Here is a 27,839-nt window from a genome sequence, read left to right as displayed (position 1 = left end):
TAAAGAGAGAGCTAAGATGCCAAGAGGGGTCATGAGATGTTCTTAGCAGGTAGGATCAAGGAAAACCCTAAAGCTTTCTATAAGTAAGTCAGGAATAAAATAATAACTAGAGTAAAATTAGGGCTTGTCAAGGACAGTAGTGGGAAGTTGTGCATGGAGTTAGAAGAGATATGAGAGATGCTAACTGAATATTTTTTGTCAGTATTCACACAGGAAAAAGACAATGTGGTTGAGGAAAATACTGAGCTACAGTCTATTAGACTAGACAGGATTGAGGTTCACAAGGAGGAGGTGTTAGCAATACTGGAAAGTGTAAAATAGATAGGTCCCCTGGGCCAGATGGAATTTATCCCAGGATTCTCTGGGAAGCCAGGGAGGAGATTGCCGAGCCTTTGGCTTTGATCTTTATGTCATCATTGTCAACAGGAATAGTGCCAGAAGACTGGAGGATAGCAAATGTTGTTTCCTTGTCCAAGAAGGTGAGGAGAGATAACCCTAGTCATTATAGATGGGTGAGCCTTACATCAGTTGTGGGTAAAGTGTTGAAAAGGATTATAAGAGATGGGATTTATAATCATCTGGAAAAGAACAAGTTGTTTAGGGATAGTTAACATTGTTTTGTGAAGGGTAGGTTGTGCCTCACAAACTTGAGTTCTTTGAGAAGGTGACCAAACAGGTGGATGAGGGTAAAGTGGTTGATGTGGTGTATGTGGATTTCAGTAAAGCATTTGATAAGGTTCCCCACAATAGGTTATTCCAGGAAATTCAGAGGCATGAAATTGAGGGTGATTTAACGATTTGGGTCAGAAGTTGGCTAGCTGAGAAAAGACAGAGGGAAATGGTTGATGGGAAATGTTCATAGTGGAGTTCAGTTACTAGTGGTGTACTGCAAGGATCAGTTTTGGGTCCACTGCTGTTTGTCATTTTAATAAATGACCTGGGTTAGGGTGTAGAAGGATGAGTTAGTAAATTTGTGGATGACAGTAAGGTCAGTGGAGTTGTAGACAATGCAGAAGGATGTTGCAGGTTACAGAGAACATAGATAAGCTGCAGAACTGGGCTGAGAAGTGGCAAATGGAGTTGAATGTGGAAAAGTGTGAGGTGATTCACTTTGGAAGGAGTACAGGAATGACACCACCCACGCCCTCCACCTCCTCCAGGATTTCCGCTTCCCCGGTCCCCAACGCCTCATCTTCACCATGGACATCCAGTCCCTGTACACCATGTAAATTGCCTGCTATGTGTCAACACTGACTGTACTTCCAAAGTACTTTATTGGCTGTAAAGCATTTTGGATCTTTCTGTGGCCATAACAGTTACTATATAAATGCAATTTAATTTTAATAACTCAATAGTTACTCATAGAAATCTAATGTTATATCACTGGGATGCTTTTTTGCCATTATTATGGCAATAATGTTTTTTTCAAATTTAAAAAAAAGTTATGATATTTCAGCTACTTTAATCCCATGTGTATCACTGATGATTTGTATTTACTCTGTGGAAATTTTAATTGAGTAGAAGATTTTACTGCATTTTACTTTCTGATTTGCTGTTTGAGAATACTTCAGTGTAATTGGCTGCCAACTCCCTGCGGTGATATCACTGTTACTGTATGCCTAGTGTTTGTCTTGATCTTGCACATATCAAGAAAGGGAAACTTCATGCCTCAGAGATCACTAGATAGCAGAAAATCCCTTTAATACTTCAAAGTACTCTTTTGGTATGATCCTAGATATTGAATATTGTTAGATATTATTACTGGAGCGAATCATAGATTTACATTTAAATAGTTCCCATTTCTGTCTTTGTTCACTCCTTTCCTCAGCAATATTTTGTGTTTGATTTTGTCTACTTTCTGTGGTTTTATTTACCCTAATGAAGAAGAGCATATCTTCTCAACATCACAACTATTGATCTCACCCTGCTTGGCTGTTGTATGGAACCCCCTACGTGTTAACCCCTTAAAGCCAAATACATAACAATATTGTCAAATTTGATGGAATTTTAATGCATTTACTTTAGGGGAAATTTGGCATGTTAATATGCTGCAGTTTTTCTTATCTGCGATGTTTTGTGTTATGTTGCTGAAAATATTACTGATGAAATACTTAGCAGTTGTAGTAAAATCATGCGTATACTTAGGATGAAGAAGATTATGAGTACCACATATGCTTGGTCCAGTTCTTGTTGGATTCATTTGGATATCAAAGTTGAAACTTTATTGCTGGAACAGCACAGCAGGTCAGGCAGCATCCAGGGAACAGGAGATTCGACGTTTCGGGCACAGGCCCTTCTTCAGGAATGAGCAGAGAGTGTTCAGCAGGAGAAGATAAAAGGTAGGGAGGAGGGACTTGGAGGAGGGGCGTTGGAAATGTGATAGGTGGAAAGAGGTCAAGGTGAGGGTGATAGGTGGGAGTAGGATGGAGGCGGAGAGGTCAAGAAGAAGACATTTCCAACTCCCCTCCTCCAAGTCCCTCCTCCCTACCTTTTATCTTCTCCTGCTGAACACTCTCTGCTCATTCCTGAAGAAGGGCCTGTGCCCGAAACGTCGAATCTCCTGTTCCCTGGATGCTGCCTGACCTGCTGTGCTGTTCCAGCAATAAAGTTTCAACTTTGATCTCCAGCATCTGCAGACCTCACTTTCTCCTAGGAGTACAGGAATACAGAGTACTGGGCTAATGGTAAGATTCTCGATAGTGCAGATGAGCAGAGAGATCTCAGTGTCCACATGCATAGATCCCTGAAAGTTGCCACCCAAGTTGATAGGGTTGTTAAGAAGGCATACAGTTTGTTAAGCTTCACTGGTAGAGGGATTGAATTTCGGAACCATGAGGTCATGTTGCAGCTGTACAAAACTCTGGACTTGGAGTATTGCATACAATTCCAGACGCTGCATTATAAAAAGGATTGGAAAGGGTGCAGAGGAGATTTAACAGGACGTTGCCTGGCATGGAGGGTAGGTCTTATGAGGAAAGGTTAAGGGACATGAGACTGTTGTCATTAGAGAGAAAAAGGTTCAGAGGTGATTTAATAGAGATATATAAGATGATCAGAGGATTAAATAGGGTGGACAGTGAGAGCCTTTTTCCTACAATGGTGATGGTTAACAATGAGGGGACATAGCTTTAAATTGAGGGTGATAGATATATGACAGGTATTCGGGGTAATTTCTTTACTCAGAGAGTAGTAAGGGCATGAAATGGCCTACCTGCAACAAGTAGTAGAGTCGCCAATTTTCAGGGCATTTAAATGATCACTGGATGAATATATGGATGATAATGGAATAGTGTAGGATAAATGGTCATTGATTACACAGGTCAGTGCCACATCGAGGTTTGGAGGGCCTGTACTGCACTGTAATGTTCTGTGTTCTACGTTCTATGGTGAAGAAGCAGTACTCTGATAGATTGTAATTTTAAATAAACCTGTTAGGCAATGACCTTTGACTTTGAAAACTTCGACCAATCTCCTGCCGTCACTTTCCTTTCCAAGGAAAGCAATCCCAACTTCTCCAATCTTTCCCCATAACTGAAGTTCTCATCCTTGATTCGATTTTTACAAACCACTTTTGTGTTCTCTCAAATGCATTCCTGACATTTCTATAATGTGAAGCCTGGATTTAACTCCCACCTGCTCCAGAGGTGTGCTATTACATCTCCAAACACATTGATCAGAAATTACCTATAATGTGGTGACCAGAAAAGTACATAATACTCTAGCTGAGGTTTAACCAGTGTCTTATATCAGCTCGAGATAACCTCACTGCTCTTGTACTCTATTTCTCTAGTAATGTAAGCTTCATTAAAAGCCATCTCTGTCTAACCTGACAACTTTATTTATGTACATACACTCCCACCTTAATACTGCCTTTCCATATTCTTTCTGATAAAACAAATCACCTCACACTTCGCACTGAACTCGGGTGGCATGGTGGCACAGCGCCAGAACACCTGGGTTCAATTCCTGCCTCAGGTAACTGTCTATGTGGAGTTTGCATATTCTCCCCGTGTCTGCGTGGGTTTCCTCCGGGTGCTCCGGTTTCCTCCTACAGTCCAAAGATATGCAGGTCAGGTGAATTGGCCATGCTAAATTACCCGTAGTGTTAGGTGAAGGGGTAAATATAGGAGAATGGGTCTGGGTGGGTTGCTGTTTGGAGGGTCGGTGTGGACTTGTTAAGCCGAAGGGCCTGTTTCCACACTGTAAGTAATCTAATCTAATCTAAAATTTAATTTGTCCCCTATCCGCCTACTCTACCAATTTGTCAATGTCATTTTTGAAGTTCCACACCGTCATCCTCAGTTTACAATTTGTCCAAGTTTGTATCACCCACAAACTTTGTAATTGTCCCCTGTGGACCACAATTTACATCAGTTGTATATATGAGGAAAAGCAAGAGTTCCAATTCCAACAGCTAGGAAGTATTTGTCTCACCCAAAAAATACTTGTTAACCATTACTGTTGGTTTCCTGTTTCTCAGCCTATTTTGTATCTATGTTGTCACTGTCTCTTTAATACCATGACTTATAATTTTTCCCACAAGTCTGCTATATGACGTGAACACACTTTACAGCATTAAATTTTATATCCACTTGTCCATCTGTTTCACCAGCTTATTTGCATCTTTTCAACTTCTTTCTGTTTATTGCCACTCAGCCAACTTCACATCCATGTTGCTACTGTCATCTTTAATTGCAGGAGCAATAACTTCTTTATAATTCTGTGATGTGGCATTTTATCAAATCCTTTTGGAAATTCATGTCCATTGCATCAACAGTGTTATCAACATCCACCCTGTTATCCCATTTAACAACTTAAGCAAGTTAATTTTAATAAATCCAGTGGACTTTCCTTAATTAATCCACATTTGTCCTGTTAATTTTGATACTAATTATTGTTTCAACAAGGTTCTCCACCATCATGGGTAAACTAACTGATTAATGACGGTGTATGAGGATGCAGTGGATAGAAGGCATTGAAGCATTGAATCGGCTGTGATAGAATTGAATGGTGAGGCAACCTTGATGGGCTGAATGACCTATTTCCATTCCTATGAAACCCCTATCTTAGTTTCTGCCTTTTAGGGGCCTGTAAATTGCTTCCCGTTAACTTCTTATTATCTAGAAATGAATGCTGAGAATTTCCAGCATTTTATAGGTTTATTTCAGATTCCCAACAAATGTATCTTGTTTTGGAAATTTTATACATGCTTTTAAGGTTGATCTTCAAATTATAAAATGAGCATCAAATGAAATAAAGAAATGACTTCTTTTCAAAAAAGTTTCAAAGTAGTTATAGATGATGGAATATTTTAGGAGAAGACAGCAGGTGTTACATACATTTAGTCATTTGGTCGTACAGACCTCAGTATTCATATGGTCACAGTGTCATAGAGTCTTACAGCAAAGAGACAGGCCCTTCGGCCCAGACTGATCCATGTTGACCAAAATGTGCATTCATGCTAACCCCATTTCCCTGCACCTGGCCCATATCCTTCTAAGGAGCAGGAGAATCGACGATTCAGGTGAGAGCTTTTCATCAAGATCGAAGCTTTGAGCCCAGGAGTAGAGGAACAAATGTGTGTGGTCGGGGGGGGAGAAGGGGCTGGGGGAAAGGTAGTTGAGAATGCGGTAGCTAGATGGAGGTGGGGGTATTGGTGACAGGTCAGAGAGGAGGGTAAAGTGGATCGGTGGGAAGGAAGATGGACAGGTAGGACAAGTCATGAGGGTAGTGCCAAGTTGAAAGGTTGGAACTGGGTTAATGTGGGTAGAGGGGAAATGAAGAAACTAGTGAAGTCCACATTGATCACGTGTGGTTGGAGGGTCCCATGGCAGAAGATGAGGCGTTCTTTCTCCAGCCGTCAGATAGTTAGGATGTGGTGATGGAGGAGGCACAGAATCTGCATGTCTTTGCCAGAGTGGGAGGGGGAGTTGAAGTGTTCGGCCACGGGGTGTGGAATTGGTTGGTGCGGGTATCCTGGAGATGTTCTCGGAAGCATTCTGCAATTACTTGTTTCAGAGAAACATAATTTCTAATAAATGAGAGGTCCATTCATAAGTCTGATAATAGTGGAGAAAATGCTGTTCTTGAATCTGTTGGCATGTATTTTCAAACCTTTGCATCTTCTGCCCAATAGAAGGGGTGAAAGACAATATAACTGGGGTGGGAGGGATCTTTGATTATGTTGGCTGCTTTCCTGGGGTAGTTGGAAGAGTAGGTGGAGTCAATGGATGGAAGGTTGGTTTTCGTGATGGACTGGGCTGTGTTCATGACTCTCTGTAATTTCTTGTGGTATTGGCAGAGCAGTTGCTATACCAAGCTGCAATGCATCCAGATAGGATACTTTTTGCAGTGCATCTATAAAAATTTCTAAGAGTCTTTGTGGACATGATGAATTTCCTTAGCCTTCTGAGGAAGTAGAAATATTGGTGTGCTTTCTTGACTGTATCATCGACGTGGATGGCCCAAGATAAATTGTTGGCAATAGTTATGGGGACAATGCAAGACAGTGAAGTTGAGGATTATCAAAGTAGACATGATCTCTTTGAATGACAGAGCAGATATGATGGACTGAATGGCCAACTAGTCCTCTCATAGTTTACAGTCTTCTGGGAGTAGGCAGCATAGAAGGTACATGGTAGGTCTGGGCAGAGTTTTAGGGTGCTGGAATTTGGGCAGATGAGAAAATGGTGAAAGCTGAAAGACAGGATTCCTCATAATTATTTTTTGAACTGGACTGATATCCTCGTGAATTATATTACAAATGTTAAATGGTTATTTTGCAGGAATATAGTAACATAGGCACAGGAATAAGCCATTCATCGCCTTATGCATACTATGTCATTATGGACTGTGGTTTATTCATCTTAACGTCATTCTTCCGTACTATTCTCATGGCTAATTATGTAAGAAGGGTGAAGAAATCTATTTGATGATTAGCACTTCACAGCTTTCTGGGGTAGATTCCAAACAGCTATTACCTTCTGAGTGGAAATACTCCTCCTCCTCTCAATCCTAAATAGCTTCCCTGTTACTCTGTGATTGTGTTCCATAATCGTTGACAACCTAGGCAGGAATAATATCTTTTCTGCATATTTCTTTTTTAGACCTTTAAGAATTTTGTACATTTCAATGAAGTTATCATTCATTTCCCAATTTATCACCATTTAAATAGTATTCTGCATTTTGGTTTTTCCTACTGAAAGGAAAAAACTTTACATTTACTCACATTTTATGGCATGTGCCATGAATTTTCTCACTCACCTAACTTGATTTCTCTTTAGAAACATGAAAAATGAAAAAAATAGGAATACAATTAGGTCATTCAGCACATCAAGCCTGTTCCACCATTCATATTATGGCTGATCAAACATTCCAATGTCTTTTACTCATATTATTACCGTAACCCTTTACACTATTGGCAAATGATAAGACACAAGTCAGGAGTGTGATGGAATAGGTTGAGTGCAGCTCCAACAAGACCCAAGGAGCTTTGATTAACACCGCATCCACAAGCATCCATGCCCTCTACCACCAATGCTCAGTAGTAGCAATGTGTTTCATCTACAAGATCACCAAGACTCCTTAGAGAGTACCTTCCAGACCAATGATCACTTCACTTAGAAGAAAAAGGGCAGAAGAGACATGGGAACACCACCAGGAACAAGTTCCCTTCCAAGCCACTCACCATCCTAACATGGAAATATATCACTCTTCCTTCACTATTTGTGAGTCAAAATCCTGGAATTCCCTCCCTAACAACATTGTGCCTCGACCTACAGCATATGGACTATAGTGGTTCAAGAAGGCAGGTTCTCAAGGGACAATTAGGGATGGGGAAAAATTATGGCCGAACCAGCAAAGTCCACATCCTGAATTTGAACAAAAAAAAATACACAGATACATATTTTCTTTAAGTGAAAACTGCATTAATTTGGGCAAAATACCCAATTATGGTCATAACACTGAGCAAGACATTTTTGGTTGCCCAAAATAAATCACACCCTCCTCCATACATTATTTCTTTTTCCTGCTGTGTTTTATTAAGTTCTATCATTTGTTTCTGCTTCTGTTGCTTCAGTTTAAATAATTTAAGATTCCTACTCATGTCGTTTTCTGTCTTTTAGAAGCAATGTAGGAGACTTTTTCTGTCGGTGATTGTAAATTAAATGCTTCCTTGGTCAAAAGATGATGGCTTTTATGATTATGAACTCTGAGGCTAATTTTCCAAACAGACATAATGGAACAGCAATGATGGGATATTTATTTGCTAAGTGTCCTAATAATCTTTAGAGCACTAAAGTAAGCCATTAGTAAAGATGCTTCCTCTATGACAAGCTTTCTGATGCTTGCAGTACAGTCAGTGCACTCCTCACAAGTTGCTTATTTAAATAGTTATTTATGATGTTATATAAATGATTTGGATGTGAACACAGCAGGTATAGTTAGTAAGTTTGCAGATGACATCAAAATTGGAGGTATAGTGGATAGCGAAGAAGGTTACCTCAGATTACAACGGGATCTTCATCAGATGGACCAATGGGCTGAGGAGTGGCAAATGGAGTTTAATTGAAATAAATGCAAGGTGTTGCATTTTGGGAAAGCAAATCTTAGCAGTAAGGTCCTAGGGAGTGTTGCTGAACAAAGATACCTTAGAGTACGGGTTCATAGCTCCTTGAAAGTAGAGTCGCAGGTAGATAGGATAGTGAAGAAGATGTTTGGTATGCTTTCCTTTATTGGTCAGAATATTGAATACAGGAGATGGGAGGTCATGTTGCGGCTGTACAGGACTTAGTTAGGCCACTTTTGGAATATTGCATTCAATTCTAGTCTTCTTCCTATCTGGAAGGATGTTGTGAAACTTGAAAGGGTTCAGAAAAGATTTACAAAGATGTTGCCAGGGTTGGAGGATTTGAGTTACAGGGAGAGGTTGAATAGGCAGGGGCTGTTTTCCCTGGAGTATCAGAGATTGAGGGGTGACCTTATAGAGGTTTATAAAATTATGAGGGGCATGGATAGGATAAATAGACAAAGTCCTTTTCCTGGGGTGGGTGAGTCCAAAACTAGAGGACATAGGTTTAGGGTGAGAGAGAAAAGGTACAAAAGAGACCTAAGGAGCAACTTTTTCACGCAGAAGGTGGTGCGTATATGGAATGAGCTGCCAGAGGAAGTGGTGGAGGCTGGTACAATTGCAGCATTTAAAAGGCATCTGGCTAGGTATACGAATAGGACGGGTTTAGAGGGGTATAACCAAGTGCTGGCAATGGGACTAGATTAGGTTAGAATATCTGTTCGGTATGGACAAGTTGGACCAAAGTGTCTGTTTCTGTGCTGTATGTCTCAATGATCAAGACTCCACGACATACAAGGTGATCAGAGGATTAGAAAAGGTGGACAGTGAGAGCCTTTTTCCTCGAATGGTGATGGCTAGCATGAGGGACATAGCTTTAAATTGAGGGGTGATAGATATAGGACAGATGTCAGAGGTTGGTTCTACACTCAGAGAGTAGTAAGGGTGTGGAATTCCCTCCCTGCAACAGTAGTAGACTTGCTAACTTTAAGGGCATTTAAATCGTCATTATATAAACATATGGATCATAATGGAATAGTGTAAGTTAGATGAGCTTCAGATGGGTTTCACAAGTCAACACAACATCAAGGGTTGAAGGGACTATACTGTGCTGTAATGTTCTATGTTCAATTTGTATGCCTGTAGAATTAGTTTTTTTGCTACTATTCTTAAAGCCCTTAGCCAGTTTTGAGAAGATTTGATAACAAGCAAAACTAATGTCATTTACAAATACTTTGCAAGAGCTGTAACAAACAATACATTGGACAAAGTGGCAGAAAACTAGCCACCAGGATACATGAACATCAACAAAAAAACACACCCTACTCTCACTCGTATCTTTACATACATATGAGGAAGGACACCACTTCGACTAGGACAACAGATCCATCCTAGGACAAGCCAAACAAAAACATGTGTGAGAATTCCTAGAAGCATGGCACTCCAACCTGAACTCTATCAACAAACACATTGACTTGGATCCTATTTTCCACCCCCTGAGAAAAAGAACAGGAAATGACATCACCACAGGAAATGACATTATCAACCCAAGGAACACATAAATTAAAGGCAGACCATACCACCAGTGTTTCACCGGAGGCTCACTGATGATGTTACCTAGTATGGTGACAAAATGAACCTTCCGCCTCAGCGAACAAACATATATCCTTAAAGCCCTTATTGATAAAGTATAGGACATTATCTGCTTTATTTTGTAAAATGCATTAGTTTTTCTTCCACGTTTAAAGATTTGTTTCCACAGATCATGTTTCTATGCTCCTTTACCTTTAGTAACATTTTAAGAACAAAGAGAACAAAGAAAATTTACAGCCCAGGAGCAGGCCCTTCAGTCCTCCAAGCCTGAGCCGATCCAAATGTACTGTCTAAACCTGTCGGTCAATTCCTATCCCTCTGCTCCCCACCCACTCATGCATCTGTCCACCTCTGCCTACCTCTACCACCTCTGCTGAAAACGCGTTCCAAACGCCCACCACCCTCTGTGTGAAGTACTTGTCACGTGTATCCCCCTTAAACTTTCCACCTCTCACCTTGAAAGCGTGACTTCTCGCTATTGAATCCTTCACCCTGGGAAAAAGCTTGTTTCTATCCACCCTGTCTATACCCTTCATGATTTTGTAAACCTCAATCAGGTCCACCCTCAATCTCCTTTTTTTCTAATGAAAACAAACCTAACCTACTCACCTCTCTTCATAGCTAGCACCTTCCATACCAGGCAACATCCTCGTAAACCCTCTCTGCATCCTCTCCAAAGCGTCCACATCCTTTTGGTAATGTGGCGTCCAGAACTGTACACAGTATTCTAAATGCGGACGAACCAATGTCTTGTACAATTTTAATATAACTTGCTAGCTTTTATACTCAATACCCCGTCCAAAGAGGGCAAGCATACTATATGCCTTTTTGACCACTCTATCCACCTGTGCAGCAACCTTCAAGGTACAATGGACCTGCACTCCCAGATCTCTCTGCTCATCAACCTTTCCCAAGGCTCTTCCATTCACTGTATAATTCACTCTGGAATTCGTTTTGCCTAAATGCATCACCTCAAATTTGTCTGGATTGAAATCCATTTGCACTTTTCCGCCCAACTCTCCAGTCTATCTATATCCTCCTGTACTCTTCGACAGTCCCTTATGCTTTCTGCTACTCCACCAATCTTCGTGTCATCTCTCAGGAAATGTATCTAATAATCAATATACTATTCAAGATGTGATCAAAATAGTGCATATTTCCAAAATGACAGATAATAAAAACATTTATCAGCAAGAACAGTTCAATAATATTGAAAACTTAAAATAAGAAAATCGTTACTTTGATTTGATCTCAATAATTGATATGCACTGATTTAATCTATGTCTTTGTTACTCACTTCACCAAGGAAGTCATTGGAGGACAATCGATCGTAATCCCAGATGGTGACTTCCAGGGTCTTCTTTTTGAGCTATAGTTAAAACAAAGTATCATTAACTGGGATTTTATTAAAACCATGCCACAGTTACAATCATTTCCGCAATTGTCACAGGTTTACCCTCTCTCAGCTCACTCAGGCAAGAACCGTTTGATGTCCAATAACAAACTTAATCTTCATAATCAGTGAAGTAGAGAAAACATTGTGGATCTGATAGAGTGTCCAAAATAGCTACTTATCTATGGAGGAAGTCAGAAGTCACATGACACCAGGTTATGGTCCAATAGATTTATTTGAAATCACAAGCTTTTGGAGTACTGCTCCTTCCTGCTTGACTAATTTGCTTGAGTTCTTTGAAGGTGTAACAAACAAAATGGATAATGAAGATGCTGGTAATATAGCATATCTTGATTTCCAGAAGGCATTTTATAAGGTGCTGCACAAAAGGATAATACATAAGGTAAGATCACATGGAGTTAGGAATAACTTATTATTTTGGACTGAGGATTGGTTATCAAGCAGAAAACAGAGAGTTGCGATAAATGGGTATTTTTCTAGTTCCCAAGACTTTATAAGTGGGGTGCTTCAGGGTTCAGTCCTCAGGCCCTAACTACCTATATTAATGACATTGATGCTGGGTTTGATGGTACTATAGTCAAATTTGCAGATGACACTTAACACATGGGAAAGTGAGCTGCAATGAAGAAATCAGAAATCTACAAATGGCTTTGTATAGGTAAGGTGAATAGGTCAAAATTTGGCAGATGGAGTTTAAGTGTGAGGTTATCCATTTTGGTCAGAAGAATAGAAAGGCAACTTATTATCTAAGTGGAGAGAAACTTCAAAATGCTTCAGTGCAGAGGGATCTTGTTGTCCTTGTGCATGAATTGTAGAAAACTAACATGCAAGTTTTTATTGTATTCACTTGTGGGATGTGAACATTGCTAGCTGGTCAGAATTTTACTGCCCATCCCAAGTTGCCCTTGAAAAGGTGGTGGTGAGCTGCCCTCTTGAACCGCTGCAAGTCCATGTGCTGTAGGCTGACTCACAATGCCATAAGGGAGGGAATTCCATGATTTTGACCCAGCAACAGTGAAGGAATGGTGATATATTTCCAAGTTAGGATAGTGAATGGCTTGGAGGGGAACTCACAGATGATGATGTTCCCATGTATCTGCCCTCCTTATACTTCGAGGTAAAAGTGGTCATGGGTTTGGAAGGTGCTGTCTCTGGTGAATTTCTGCAGTGCATCTTGTAGATAGACACACTGCTGCTATTGAGCATCTGTGGAAGGAGTGGATGTTTGTGGATGTAATGCCAATCAAGTGGGCCACTTTGTATTGGATGATGTCAAGCTTCTTGAGTGTCAATCATGTTACCCCTCAGTGTCCTCTGTCCCACACAAAACATTCCCAGGCTGTCCAATCTCACTTCAAACTAAAACTCTCTAGCCCAGGCAACATCCTGGTAAATATTATCTGCACCATCTCCAGTGCAATCATATCCCTCCTAAATGTGGATTCCAGAGCTGCACAGAACAAGCATGCTGCAGACAAAGTAAAATATGCACAGTTCCAGCATAAACACTGGTCTGATTACCAGCCAGTTTACTTAAGGAATTTGCAAATGCTAAGATGATTAATTTCAATCACAGTTTTACTTTTCACAGACATGGAACAAAAATCATTAGATTAAATTCCCTACAGTATGGAAACAGGCCTTTCGGCCCAACAAGTCCACACCAACCTTCCGAACAGTAACCCACCCAGACCCATTCCCCTACCCTATATTTACTAAAGCACCTAACACTAAGGGCAATTTAGCATGGCCAATTCACTTGACCTGCACATTTTTTGGAATGTGGGAGGAAACCAGATAACCAGGAGGAAACCCATGCAGACGCGGCGAGAGTGTGCAAACTCCACACAGACAGAACCTGGGTCCCTGGCACAGTGAGGCAGCAATGCTAACCACTGAGCCACCATGCCGCCAATAATCATATTAATCTAAAAACTAAAACAGAATCATAAATTCCTTGACCAATGAAGGCAAGCATGCCATATGCCTTCTTGACTACATTATCCAGTTGTGTTGCTACTTTCTGGGGAACTGTGGACCTAGGAAAGCAGTAGGAGACATTTAAGGAAATAGTCTATAAATTGAAAGAAAAGAAAACAATTCTGTGCAGGAGAGCTGCAAATATAATGCTTCTATTCAAGAAAGAAGGAAACAGAAAGCAGGAAGCCACGAACTCCCAAACAGTTGGAGAGATTAGAAGGGTGGATTTTTAGGCAAATTTCAGAGAAGTGTAAAACTAACAGGGCAGTGGTAGATGGGGATTTCAACTTCCCCAAGGTTAACTGGGGTAGTCATAGTATAAAAGGTTTGGAGGGATCAGATTTCTTAAAATGCATCCACAAGAGCTTTTCAAGTCAGTGTGTAAAAGGTCCTACAAGACAAGCGTTTATCTTGGAGTTAATTTTAGGTAATGAAACCAGCAAGTGGTCGAAGGATTAGTGAAGGAGCAATTTGCAGACAATAGTCATAACTATTCGATTCAAGATTGTTGTGGAAAAGAACAAGGATGGGTCTGAAATTGAAGCTTTCAACTGGAAGAAGGTTGACTTTAATTAGATCAGATATAATTTGGCCAGAGTAAACCTGTGTGGCAGTGGGGTGGGAACCACAGCGGTAGATTAACAAGCAAGATGATACAGGCGGAGTCAGAGACTAAGGCCAATAAGATGATACAGGCAGAGTCAGAGACTAAGACCAATAAGACGAAGAGGAAGAACAGACAAGGAGAGGTCACTGAACACGGCAGAACTGACAGTCTGAGGTGTATTTTTTTCATACGAAGAGAATGACAGGTAAAGCAGATGAACTTAGAACTTGGATTAATATATAAAACTATGATGATGTAGCTCTTACAGGTTGAGAGAGGGACAAGACTAGCAGCTTAATTTTTATGGATTTAAATGTTTCAGGTGAGATAGAGAGGGATGCAAAAGATATAGTGTGGCAGGAGAATGGTTGCGATTAGGGAGAATATCACAGCTGTACTGTGGAAGAACACCTTGGAGCGATTATCCAGCGAGGCTATTTGGGTGGAGCTCAGGAATAGGAAGGATGCAATTACTTTGATGGGATTGTATGACATGCCTCCCAACAGCTAGCAAGTGATAAAAGAACAGGTAGCTGGACAAATTTTGGGAAAATGTAAAAATAAAAGGATTGTTGTGGTGGGTGATCTCAACTTCCCCTACAATAATCTACAAAGACTGGGACTCCCTTAGTGCCAGGGACTTGGATGTGTGCAGAAATGTCTGCAGCCAAGTGATTTAAGTTTCATTGAGGGAGCATTTCAGGAACAGTGACCATTATTCTGTAAGTTTTAAGTTACTTATGGAGAAGAATAAAGATTGCTATGAATACTTCAGCCTTATTTTGTGAATTGATGTGTTGGGCACTCCCATCATTGAGGTTTGAAGATTTATGAAGCCTCCTCCTCCTCTGAATTAGTTATCCACAACCATTCATGACTGGATCTGGCAGGGCTTCAGAGCTTAGATCTGGTCCATTTGTTGTGGGATCAGTTTGCTGCTAATACTGTTTGGCATGCAAGTAGTCCTATTTGGTAGTTTCACCAGGCTGATACCTCATTCTTAGTTGTGCCTGGTGCTGTTCCTGGCATGCCCTCCTGCATTCTCCAATGGAATCAAGGTTGAATCAAGGTGGCTTGATGGTAATGATCAAATGGGGAATATGCCAGACTATAAGATTGCAGATTGTGCTGGAGTACAATTCTGCTGCTATTGATGGCACACAGCACCTCTTGAATGCTCAGACTTGAGTTGCTACATTTGTTTGAAGTCTGTACTATTTAGGTTGGTGATAGTTCCACACAACATGATGGAGAGTATTCTTAATATAAAGGTGGGACTTTGTCTCCACAAGGACTGTGCGGTGGTCACTCTTACTGATACTGTCATGGACAGATGCATCTACAGCAGGCAGATTGGTAAGGGTGAGGTCAAGTATGTTTTTCCCTCTTGTTGGTTCATAGAACATTAGAGGAACAGGCCCTTCAACCCACCTTGTCTGTGTCGATAATGATGCTATTCTAAACTAATTCCATCTGCCTGTACGTGGTCCATATAGATTCCTTTATTCTCTGCCTGTTCATGTGTCTGCCTAAATGGCCCTTAAACTTTGCTATCATATCTTCTGGAATACTGTTTTCAGTTCTGGTTGCCCAGGTATAAGAATGATATTATTAAGCTAGAGAGGGTTCAGAAAAGATTTACCAAGTTGTTGTGGGTATGGAAAGATTGAGTTATAAAGAAAAGTTGGATAGGCTGGGATTTCTTTCATTGGAGCGTTGGAGGTTGAGAGGTGACCTTATAGAGGGATACAAATAGGATTAATGGTAGATGCCTTTTCCCTACGATGGGAGATTTCAAGACTAGAGGGCATATTTTCAAGGTGAGAAGAGAGAGATTTAAAAAAGATATGAGGGCCAAATTATTTTACGCAGAGGATGGTTTATATGTAGAATGAACTTCCTAAGGAAGTGGTGGATGCAGGCATAGTTACAACATTTAGATAAGTACATGAATAGGAAAGGTTTGGAGGGATATTGACCAGGAGTAGGTAGGTGGGACTAGTTTAGGTTTGGATTATGTTTGGCAAGGATCTGTTTACATGCTATATGACTCTATGTCTCTATGACGTCCCCTGACAGCATGTTCCAGGCATCGACCACCCTTTGTATAAAAATCTTTCCTCATAAATCTCCTTTAAACTTTGTTCCTTTCACCTTAAAACTATATCTGCATTATTTGGTATTTCCACCCTGGGAAAGAGACTCTGACTATTCACTTTATCCATGTATCTCATAATTATATACACTTCTATCAGGCTGCTCTCAGGCTCCAAAGCTTTAGTAATAAGAATAAAATTTTCTCTGATCTCCAAGGCTAATACACTCCAATCCAGGCAATATAAACCATTGGAAACATGGTAAATTTCTTTCCAAAGTCACCACATCCTTCCTATAGTGTGGTGACAAGAACTGCACATAATACTCCAAATTTGGCTTGAACAAAGCCTTGTACAGCTGCAACATGACTGGCCAACCTTTATACTTAACCAATAAGTCCTGAATAAGGGTTACACCAGAAACGTCAACTTCTCCACCTCCTGATGCTGCCTGGCTTGCTGTGTTCTTCCAGTCTCCGGCCTGTCTACTTTGGATTCCAGCATCTGCAGCTTTTGTTTTGTCTCGACCAATGAAGGCAAGCATGCTGTGCACCTTTTTTACCATTGTATCCGCTTGTGCTGCCATTGTCAGGGAGCTATGGACCTGCACTCCAAGATCCCTCTGTACATCAACGCTGCTCAGGGTCCAGCCACACACAGTATACCTTCCTCTTGCATCTGACCTCCTAAAATGCTTCATCTCAGACTTGTCTATACTAAATTCCATCTGCCATTCTTCCAACTTTCCAGCTGATCTATATCATGCTGTATCCTTTGATATCCTTTCTCACTAGCCATAATGTCACAAATTTTCATGTCATCTTCAAACTTACTCATCAGATCACTGACATTTTATCCAAATCAGTTATATATATTACAAACAACAGAGGTTTCAGTACTGATCCTTGTAGAACACAGTAATCAGAGAACTTCTGTCAGAAAAACACCCCTCCACAACTACTCTCTATCTTCTTTAGCCAAGCCAATTTTACAACTCAATGTTGCACCGACTTATGAACTAACCTAAGCCCATCCGCCTGCACTATCCCATCATCATCCATGTGCTTATCCAAGGATTGTTTAAATCTCCCTAATGTGGCTGAGTTAACTACATTGGCAGGCAGGGCATTCCACGCCCTTGCCACTCTCTGAGTAAAGAATCTGCCTCTGACATTTGTCTTAAATCTATCAACCCTCAATGTGTAGCTATGCCCCCTCATACAAGCTAACATCATCACCTAGGAAAAAGACTTCCACTGTCTACCCTATCAAATTCCCTCTTAGCCTTCTTCTTTCCAATGAGAACAGATCCAAGTCTCTCAGCCTTTCCTCATAAGACCTTCCCTCCAGACCAGGCAACATCCTGGTAAATCTCCTCTGCATCTTTCCAATACTTCCATATCCTTCCTGTAATGGGGCGACCGGAACTGTACACAATATTCCAAGTGTGGCCACACTAGCATTTCGTATAGTTGCAGCATGACATTATGACTCTGGAACTCAATCCCTCCACCAATAAAACAAAACACACCATATGCCTTCTTAACAGCACTATCAACTTGGGTGGCAACTTTCAGGGATCTATGTACGTGGACTCCAAGATCCCTCTGCACATCCACACTACCAAGAATCTTTCCACACTGACCCAGTACTCTGCCTTCCTGTTATACTTCCCAAAGTGAATCTCCTCACATTTATCTGCATTAAACTCCATTTGCCACCTCTCAGCCCAATTCTGCAGTTAATCCAAGTCTCCCTGTAAACTGCAACATTCTTCCACACTGTCCACCACTCCACCGAGTTTAGTATCATCTGCACATTTACTAACCCATCCACCTATGCCTGCGTCTAAGTCATTTACAAAGATGACAAACAGCAGTGGTCCCAAAACAGATCCTTGTGGTACACCAATAGTAACCGGACTCCAGGCTAAATATTTTCCATCAACCACCATTCGCTCCCTTCTTACAGAAAGCCAATTTCTAATCCAAGCTGCTAAATCACCCTCAATCCCATGTATCTGCATTTTCTCCAACAGCCTACCATGTGGAACCTTATCAAAGGCTTTACTGAAGTCCATGTACACCATGTCAACTGCCCTACCCTCACCCATATGTTTGGTCACCTTCTCAAAAAACTCATTGAGGTTTGTGAGACATGACCTGCCCTTGACAAAACCATGTTGACTATCTGCAATCAAATTGTTGCTTTCTAGATGATTATAAATCCTGCCTCTTATAATCCTTTCCAAAATGTTTCCTATAACAGATGGAAGGCTTACTGGTCTATAATTACTTAGGTGATTTCTACTGCCCTTCTTGAACAAGGCACAACATTTGCAATCCTCCCGTCCTGACGTGGTAAACCTGTAGACAATGACGACTCAAAGATTAAAGCCAAAGGCTCTGCTATCTTCTTCCTAGCTTCCCAGAGAACCCTCGGATAAATCTCATCTGGCCCAGGGGACTTGTCTACTTTCACTCCTTCTAGAATTGATAACACCTCTTCCTTACTAACCTTGATCCTTTCTAGTCTAATATCTCATATCTCATTCTTTTCCTCTACAATACTCTCCTTTTCCTGAGTGAAAACTGATGGGAAATATTTGTTTAGCATCTCTCTGATCTCCACAGAGTCCACACACAATTTCCCATTTCTGTCTTTTGGATCCAACTTGCCAACTCACTACGGATTCCATTTGATCTTTTGGATGAGACGACCATGACAGACCTTGACAATTGCTTAAATAAAGTCAATGTAGACAACATCGCATGTCCTCCACTTATCAATCACCTTTGTTACTTCCTTAAAATAACTCAATCAAGTTTGTGAGACAAGACCTTCCTGCATAAATCCCTATTAAGTCCATTCTTTTCCAAATGTGAGCAGATTCTGTAACTTGTAGACCCCAGCAATCTCCTTCCTTGCCTTCTTCAATGTCCTTTAATAGATCCCATTAGGCCCTGGGGACTGATTTGCCTTATTGTTCAGTAAGACACCAAACACCTCCTCCTTCTTAATATCAACATGCCTTAGAATATCACAAACACCTCTGTAAACTTATCATCATCCATGTCTTGCTCCTTGGTGAATACCTGTGCAAAGTACTCGTTAAGGACCTCATCCAGTTACAGTCATCGTGTTATAGAGTTATACAGCATGGAAACAGGCTCTTTGGTCCAACTCGTCCATGCTGACTGGATATCCTGAACTGATCCCTCTACACCCTTTCTATTCACGTACCCATCGTGATGCCTTTTAAAAGTGTACCTGCCTCCACAACTTCCTCTGGCAGCTCATTCCAAATATGTACCATCTTCTGCATGAAAGGTTTGCCCCATAGCTTCCTCATAAACCTTTTCCCTCTCACATTAAACCTATGCCATCTAGTTTTGGACTAACCTGGGAAAAGACCTTTGGCTATTCACCCTATCCATGTCCCTCATGATTTATAAACCTCCAAAAGGTGCCCCTCAGTCTCTAATGCTTCAGGGACAAAATGCCCCAGCCTATTTAACCTCTCCCAATAGCTCAAACTGGTTAGATAAGTTCACTCCTTTGACCTTGAGAGGACCTATTCTTTCCTTGATTCACCTCTTGGTCCTAACATACGTATAAAATGTCTTAGGATTCTCTTTAGACCAACTTCTCGCCCTCCAAATTTCTTTTATGAAGTTCTTTTCAGATTCCTTTTTACTCCTCAAGGGCCTTGTTTGATTTCTGTTTCCTAAACTGGTGTAATTGGCCTTTCCTCAGATTTCATATTTTCACCTGTGGACCAGTCTTCTCCTTTTCCACAGCTTTCTAAAACTTACAGAATTCTAATCACTTTCTTAAAACTTATAGAATTATAATCATTGCTCCTAACTGAAACTTGGATCGCTTGGCCAGGCTCATTCCCCAATATCGGGTCTAGTATTGCCCCTTCCCTAGCTGGACTATCTATATTATTTTAAGAAACTCTCCAGGATGTACTTAACACATTCGGCTCCATCTAAGACCCTGATACTTAAGGGAGTCCCAATGTATATTGGGGAAATTAAATTCACCCACCACAAGCGAGACTCAAGAATGGTATGTTGCCTCCTTGATGTCAGGGTCAAGGGTGTCTTTGAGTGAGCACAGGATATTCCAAAGGGGAGCATGAGCAGCCAGAAGATGTGATCCATTTTGGTGCAAATGATATAAGTAGAGCAAGGGTCACTTTACCCAAAATGATAACGCTGATTTCACTCCACAGATGCTGCAAGACCTACTGAGCTTTACCAGCAATTACTGTTTTTGTCTCCAACTTAGGCAGAAATAGAACTGAGGTCCTTCAGATGGAATTTAGGAAGTCAGGTAGAAAGTTGGAAAGCACGACCTCTGGGGTATAACCTCAGGAATACTCCTTGTGCCACCTGCTAGTGAGGCCAGAAATAGGATGATAATATAGTTTAATGTATGGCTAAAGAGCTTTTGTCCGAAATGTCAACTGTCTTGCTCCTCAGATGCTGCCTGACCTGTTGTGCTTTTCCAGCACCACACTCTTGATTCTAATCTCCAGCATGTGCAGTTCGCACTTTTGCCTGATCCCAGAGATGAACAGGTTTGTCGTATGAAGAGAGATTGAACAGTTTAGGCCCATACTCTCTGCACTTTAGAAGATTATGGGGAGATCAAATTGAGGTATTCAAGATGATAAAAGGTATGGATAAAGTAGACGTGGAACAGATGCTTCCTCTTGTGGGGCATTCTTGGACAAGAGATTATATAAGGAGAAGAAAATTTAAAACAGAGTTGAGTAGAAACTTCTTCTTCCAGAGGGTTGTGAATCTGTGGAATTCGCTATCCCGAAGTCTGGTGGATGCTGCGACAGTGGGTAAATTTAAGGGGGAGTTAGACAGATTTTTAATTGGTAATGGGTTGAAGGGTTATTGAGAGAAGGCAAGAAAATGGGAGAGAGGAGCATATCAGCCATTATCGAATGGCAGAGCAGACTCGATGGGCTGAATGCCCTAATTCTGCTCCCAAAATGTATGAACTTATGAAATAAATTATATGGTATGTGGCCATTTTGGTCGGGCTGGAAAGATTTAATTTTGTAGAGAGATTGGACCTACTGAGATCATATTGCCTGGAGTAGAGTAGACTGAGGGTGACATAATTGGGATGTAGAACATTATGAGGGGCATAGACAGAGTATACAAGTTGGAACTTCTCCCTTTGCTGGAGAGATCAATGACCTGAGGCATGGATTTAAGGTGAGGAGCTGAAAATTTAGAAGAGATGTGAGGGAAAGAAAATTCACCCAGGGTATGGTAAGAACCTGGAAATGTTGGCATGGTAGAGACAGAAATCCTCATAACTTTTAAATAACGTATTTAGATGTACACTTCAATGCCAAGGCATACAAGGTCGAATACTGGAAAATAGGATTTGAATAGCTGGTTGTTGTTTTTGACTGGCATAGATACGATGGGATGAAATATATTTTCCTGACCTGTGCATTCTATGACTCTATCATTAAATGCAGAGGGTGTGATAACAAAATTGCAGCTGATAAAATAATTGGTTTTGTAATGGATAGTGAGGAAGGAAGTTATCATTGGACTGGTCAGGTCTGTAGTCTAATGACTAACAGGGCAGGAGGTTCAATGGGGATGTGAAGAAAGGATTTTTCACCCGGTGGGTGGTGGCAATCTGCAATACACTGTCTGGGAGAGTAGCTGAGGCTATGTGACTTAATGACTCTATCACTCCACGACTCTATGAGTTTTTTTTTCTGTATCTTTGATTGTGGACTGAATGAAGAGAAGGATGGTTTTAGAACCAAAGATTGTCGAGCGATTTGCTGCAGATTTTTAAATTAATTCACTAAAATTTATTATAAATGGTGTGTACATTGTTGCTCAGTTCAAAAATAGAGGAGGCTGTTTGCAGATGGGCTGGTACCAAGATTTGGTCAGCAACAAATACCTGATTGGTTTATGGCATTTTGGCCAGTTGTGAATAATGAAGACCATCAGCCTGAAACAATAGTCTGATTGTTTCTTGAGTAGCTATCAGTTTGAGGTTTAAGGTAAGGGGCAGGAAATGGGGAGATGGTATGTCAAGTGCTTTTGTTTTTATTCTCTTATGGGTTGTAGGTGTTGCTGGCTGGGTCAGCATTTATTGCCCGCCCCTAGATGTTCTTGGGAAGGTGGGAGTGAGTTGCCGCCTTGAACCACTACAGTCTATGTGCTGTAGGTAGACCCACAATGACATTAAGGAGGGAATTCCAGGATTTTGACCCAGAGATAGTGAAGGAACTGCAATGTATTTCCACATCAGGATGGTGCGTGGATTGAAGGGGTCCTTGCAGTTGGTGGTGCTCCATGAATCTGCTACCCTTGTCCTTCTGGATGGTTGTGACCATGATTGAAAGGTGCTGTCTCAGGATCCTATTGAATTTCTGTAGTGCACCTTGTAGATAGTACACACTGCTGCTACTGAGCATTGGTGATAGAGGGAGTGGATGCTTGTGGATGTAGTCCCAATCAGGTAGCTACTTTGTCCTGGATGGTGTAAAGCCTCTTGAGTGTTATTGGATCTGCACCCATCCAGGCAATTGGGGTATATTCCATCACACTCCTAACTTGTATGTTCTAATTCATGGACAGTCTTTGGGGAGTCAGGAGGCAAGTTACTGCAGAGTTCACTGTCTGACCTGCTCTTATAGCCACTGTGTTTATATGGTGAGAGCAGTTCAATTTCTCATAATGTGCATGTGATGTTGTTGGACAGGGGGGTAGACAAGGTCAGAAGTCACACAACATCAGGTTATAGTCCAACAGGTTGTTTTTTCAAATAACAAGCTTTTGGAGTGCCGTTCCTTTGTCAGATGATTTGAAATAAATCTGTTGGACTATAACCTGGTGTCATGTGACTTCTGACCTAGTTTCTCATCAATAGCAAACCTGCAGGATGTTGATAGAGGAGGATTCCCACGTAACAATTGGCTATCTGTTGCATTCATGTCTTTGAGGAAGGAAATGCGCTATCTTTACCTGGTCTGCCCTACAGATGACCTATAGCAACATGGTTGACCCTTACTTCCCTCTGGGCAATCAGGGATGGGGTAATAAAAAACTGGCCTTGCCAGCACTGTAGTCTATTCAGTCACTCCTCATGGAGCAGTCCTTTTCCAAAAATGTGGATTATTGTCCTACTTCACCTTATTTCATAGACTCATTGAATCATGACGGCGTAGAAGCAGGCTATTTGACCCATCGAGTCTGCACCAAATCTCGACGAGCATTATTTGTTGAAAGGAATGTTTTGTTTATCAGTTGTGATGCTAAATCACAGAATTACCTGCTCCATCGAGATGCTTTTGTAAATCACTGTTTGATTCCATTCAGGATTGATGCTTTTCTGCACGTGCTTAGTTCTGCGTTTGTTCTCTACACTGTTATAAAATATAACACATTATTAAATGAATCAGAAGTTATGAACTGGTTATTTACTATCAGGACAATAGCAATTATAGAAATATGGTAAACTGCTCTGCAATTTCAGTTTTTTTAAGGGTCTTGAGAACAGTTTCATTCTTGTCAACTGAATTGAATTCAAAATTGACCTTTTTTTTACTTATAGAACAAATGTCTTTCAATATTTTTATTCATTCACTAGCAGGATGTTGCATCGCTGGCCGGACCAGCATTTCTTGCCCACCTTTGTTGCCCTTGATAAGACAGTGGTGAATTGCCTTCTTGAACTGCTGCAGTGGATGAGACTAATGTAGCTAACAGACGAGGGCTTATTACCATTGTCATTGCTTAAGTTTTCGAATGGCATCAGGATATGTTTTCTAATAGTAAATATGAAAGTGTATTAGGCACTTGTATGTGAAATTTTGAAGCTCACTGTAACATTCGGGTGCATTTATTGCTGCTAGTGAACAATGTGTATTCAAAACTACATGGAAAATCGACACTTATCTTGAGCAACACATATTATTATAACTGCTGAATTTCCACCATAACGGTAGAATTTAATATTATATCAAATTGATTGAATAGGGTGTATTAAAATAATTTCTGTCAAAAGCTTGTTCATAGACTTGTCAATTTCCTGTTGTTAAACACTGTTGTTTTACTTTCAACTAAAGGAATAAGAATATTTACAGAGAACATTCCTATTTGTTATTATGTTACTAACTTGAATAAAAACACCAGTGCAGACATACTGTGTCCACTAATCAGTATCATACACTGCCATCCGAACACTGTCCATTTTGGGCAATAGGACATATGTCTGATTGTCACAGACAAGGTTATTCCCAGAAGTGAAATTATGAAATTATAGGCTGCCTGAATGAATCATTTAGCACATGACTTGGTAAAATTTGGAAAAAATCGGGGAAAGGAAGAAAACTCCTTCCTCTCTCATTCTATAAATGAAGGCCTTGTATGTCAATATTTCAGAATGGATGGGAAAAGAATGCGTGGTAATGACTATCTCATGAAATCTTGTTTTAGTCTCTTGTATCTTTTGCAAAAATATGAACTGAAGTAAAGGCATAAATTTTGCTTAACTGTCCAAATGCAACCAGACATCTGGTATCACCTATGTGTTTTGAAATGAATTAGAATCTCTGCTAACAGCCTACACTTCAAACATCCATCCATAAGTAGCAATACATTCTCAATCTTCCTTTGAAATGAATCTAAAAAAGACAGCTCTTTTTTTAAATTAATCAATAATTATCTTCAAACATGTATTTTAACCTGGGTTACTTCAGTTTTTATTAAGCAATTCTGTTAAAAACTGAGAATGCAGAGAGCTCCAAATGTTAGTACCAAATAAATTCTTACCCTCACGAAAAAAATGTTTCTGTTTAAATATATATCTGCTGAAAGAAAATTGCTAATATTGATATTCATGTTCTTGGCCTGCATTTATTTCCAAACTCAGTAATTAATACTTTGGGCATTCATGTTCTGCCAAACTATTTAGTAGAATTTAATTTCATATTTACAAGAAATAAATTTAAACACATGTAAAATTAAATTGATATAATTACATTACCTTCTGTCCCTGCCCAAAGAATCAACGACCTCGTTACACCGTGAAAATACATGACCCTCATCCACCGTCCGGACACGCCTTGGTGTGCCCATTTGCCACCGGGCGGTGGGGATCCCCAGTGGAGGGCTCTCTACGCGGGAGTCCTCCCCCTTTCTCTCGGGGATCTGGGGTGGAGGGTGCTGCACGCAGCAGTCCCCTGCAACCGCAGATTGCAGTGGTTCACGGACTCCCAGCCCAACTGCTTGTTCTGTGGCGCTGTGGAGTCCGTGGACCATGTATATATTGGGTGTGGGCGTTTGCACTCCCTTTTTGATTTTCTGAAAAACCTTCTCCTCTGTTTTTGGCTGCACTTCAGTCCCACGCTCCTGATCTTTGGGCACCCGGTACGGAGGAAGGAGGGCAGGTCTGAAGATCTCCTCGTGGTTCTGCTCCTGGGCCTGGCCAAACTGGCCATTAACAGGTCCAGGCAGCGGGCCGTGGAGGGGGTCTTTAGGGCCGACTGCCTGCCCCTCTTCCGCGGTTACGTTGGAGCCCGGGTGTCCTTGGAGAAGGAGCACGCGGCGTCGACCAACACCCTGGAGTTGTTCAGGGAGTGGAGTGCATCATTTCTCCGTCCAATTCTATTTTGATTTAGTCCCTACCCTCCCCTTCACTGTTTTGATCACACAGCACTGCCCTTTGATGTGAAGGGCAGTGTTTGTCACTGGCCACCCGGGTGTTTTCCTGTCTTCCTGGTGGTGGAATTTGAATAAAGATTCGTGCACTTTGTAACTTTCACTGTGTCTCACACCTGCACACACACACCATGGGTGCTGGGGAAAAAATAAGCACTACCGCACTTAGGTGGTAGTGTGGGGGTTAAAAAAGAAATAAACAGGAGATTGGCAGAAAAAAAAGGATAAACAGGGACCTCACAAAAAAAAATTTTAAAAAAGAAAAAAAAAATGAAAATATATGACGTTTGGCACAGATTTGAATTTTAACTGTGGGAGGCAATTGTAACACAGGGAACGAGTGAGCTGACAACGTGATAGTGATCAGAAATTATAAAAATGGGAGCAGTAGGACATTTGGCTCATTGAGCCTCTCTGCCATTCAATAATATTATGGCTAATCTGCCTGTGACCTTAGCTTCACGCTTGTGTTTGTTCCCAATAATCCTTGACTTCATTGTCCAGCTCAGCCTTGAATACATTTGAAGATCCAGTTTCTGCTGCTTTTTTAGGGAAGGGAATTTCAAAGACTGACAACTTTCTAAGAGAGTAAATTTCCATTAAACTCTGTCTTAAGTGAGAACCCCTATTTTGAAGCTATGTCCTCTTGATGCTAGATTTCCCCATGAGGGAAAACCTCCTCTCAGCAGTTAACTAGTGATGCCCCCTCAGAATCTTATATATTTCAATTAGATTGTGTCTCATTCTTCTAAACTCCCATGGGTATATATCCAACCTGTCCAATATTTTCCCATAACAGCACCACTTCATCTCAGAGTTGAATAAATCTTCTCTAAATGGCTTCCAATGCAACTAACGAACAAAGAAAATTTACAGCCCAGAAACAGGCCCTTTAGCCCTCCAAGCCTGAGCTGATCCAAATCTACTGTCTAAATCCTGTCGCCCAGTTCGTAAGCATCTGTATCCCTCTGCTCCCCATCTACTCATGCATCTGCCCAGACACATCTTAAATGAATCTATTATGCCTGCCTCTACCACCTCTGCTGGCAACTCATTCCAAATGCCCACCAGGTTCTGTGAGAAGTGCTTGCCATGTGTATCCCCCTTAAGCTTTCCACCTCTCACTTTGAAAGCGTGACTTCTCGTTATTGAATCCATCACCTGGGAAAAAGCTGGTCTCTATCCACCCTGTCTATACCCTTCATGATTTTGTAAACCTCAATCAGGTCCCCCCTCAATCTCCTTTTTTTTAATGAAGACAAACCTAACCTACTCAACCTCTCTTCATAGCTAGCACCTTCCATACCAGGCAACATCCTTGCAAACCTTCTCTGCACCCTCTCCAAAGTGTCCACATCCTTTTGGTAATGTGGTGTCCAGAACTGTACACAGTATTCTAAATGTGGCCAAACCAGTGTCATGTACAAATTATGTTAAAGACCTGCCAGCTCTTATACTCAATACCCCATCCGATGAAGGCAAGCATACTATATGCCTTCTTGATCACTCTATCCACCTGTGCAACAACCTTCAGGGTACAATGGACCTGAACTCCCAGATCTCTCTGCTCATCAACGATTCCCAAGGCTCTTCCATTTAATAGACAATAGACAATAGGTGCAGGAGTAGGCCATTCAGCCCTTAGAGCCTACACAGCCATTCAATATGATCATGGCTGATCATTCCTAATCAGTATCCTCTTCCTGCCTTATCTCCATAACCCTTGATTCCACTATCTTTGAGAGCTCTATCCAACTCTTTCTTAAATGAATCCAGAGACTGGGCCTCCACTGCCCTCTGGGGCAGAGCATTCCACACAGCCACCAATCTCTGGGTGAAGAAGTTGCTCCTCATC

At 41.1% G+C, this 27,839-nt stretch overlaps 1 protein-coding gene across 1 annotated transcript in view; it reads right to left on the bottom strand.

Moving 5' to 3' along the window:
* The window catches only part of pcloa (piccolo presynaptic cytomatrix protein a), a 568,528-nt gene that overhangs the window by 96,063 nt on the left and 444,626 nt on the right, over window positions 1-27,839 (bottom strand). The window contains exons 18-19 of the mRNA XM_043713231.1: window positions 23,595-23,688; window positions 11,460-11,531 (exon numbers count right to left, since the gene is read on the bottom strand). Of these exons, the coding sequence (XP_043569166.1) occupies window positions 11,460-11,531; window positions 23,595-23,688 (166 nt within the window). The remainder of the gene's footprint in view (window positions 1-11,459; window positions 11,532-23,594; window positions 23,689-27,839) is intronic.

The sequence above is a fragment of the Chiloscyllium plagiosum genome, chromosome 23 (assembly GCF_004010195.1).
Source record: "Chiloscyllium plagiosum isolate BGI_BamShark_2017 chromosome 23, ASM401019v2, whole genome shotgun sequence".
Lineage (NCBI taxonomy): Eukaryota > Metazoa > Chordata > Chondrichthyes > Orectolobiformes > Hemiscylliidae > Chiloscyllium > Chiloscyllium plagiosum.
The sequence above is the reverse complement of the archived record's forward strand: the minus strand, read 5'-3'. Positions and strand labels throughout refer to the sequence as shown.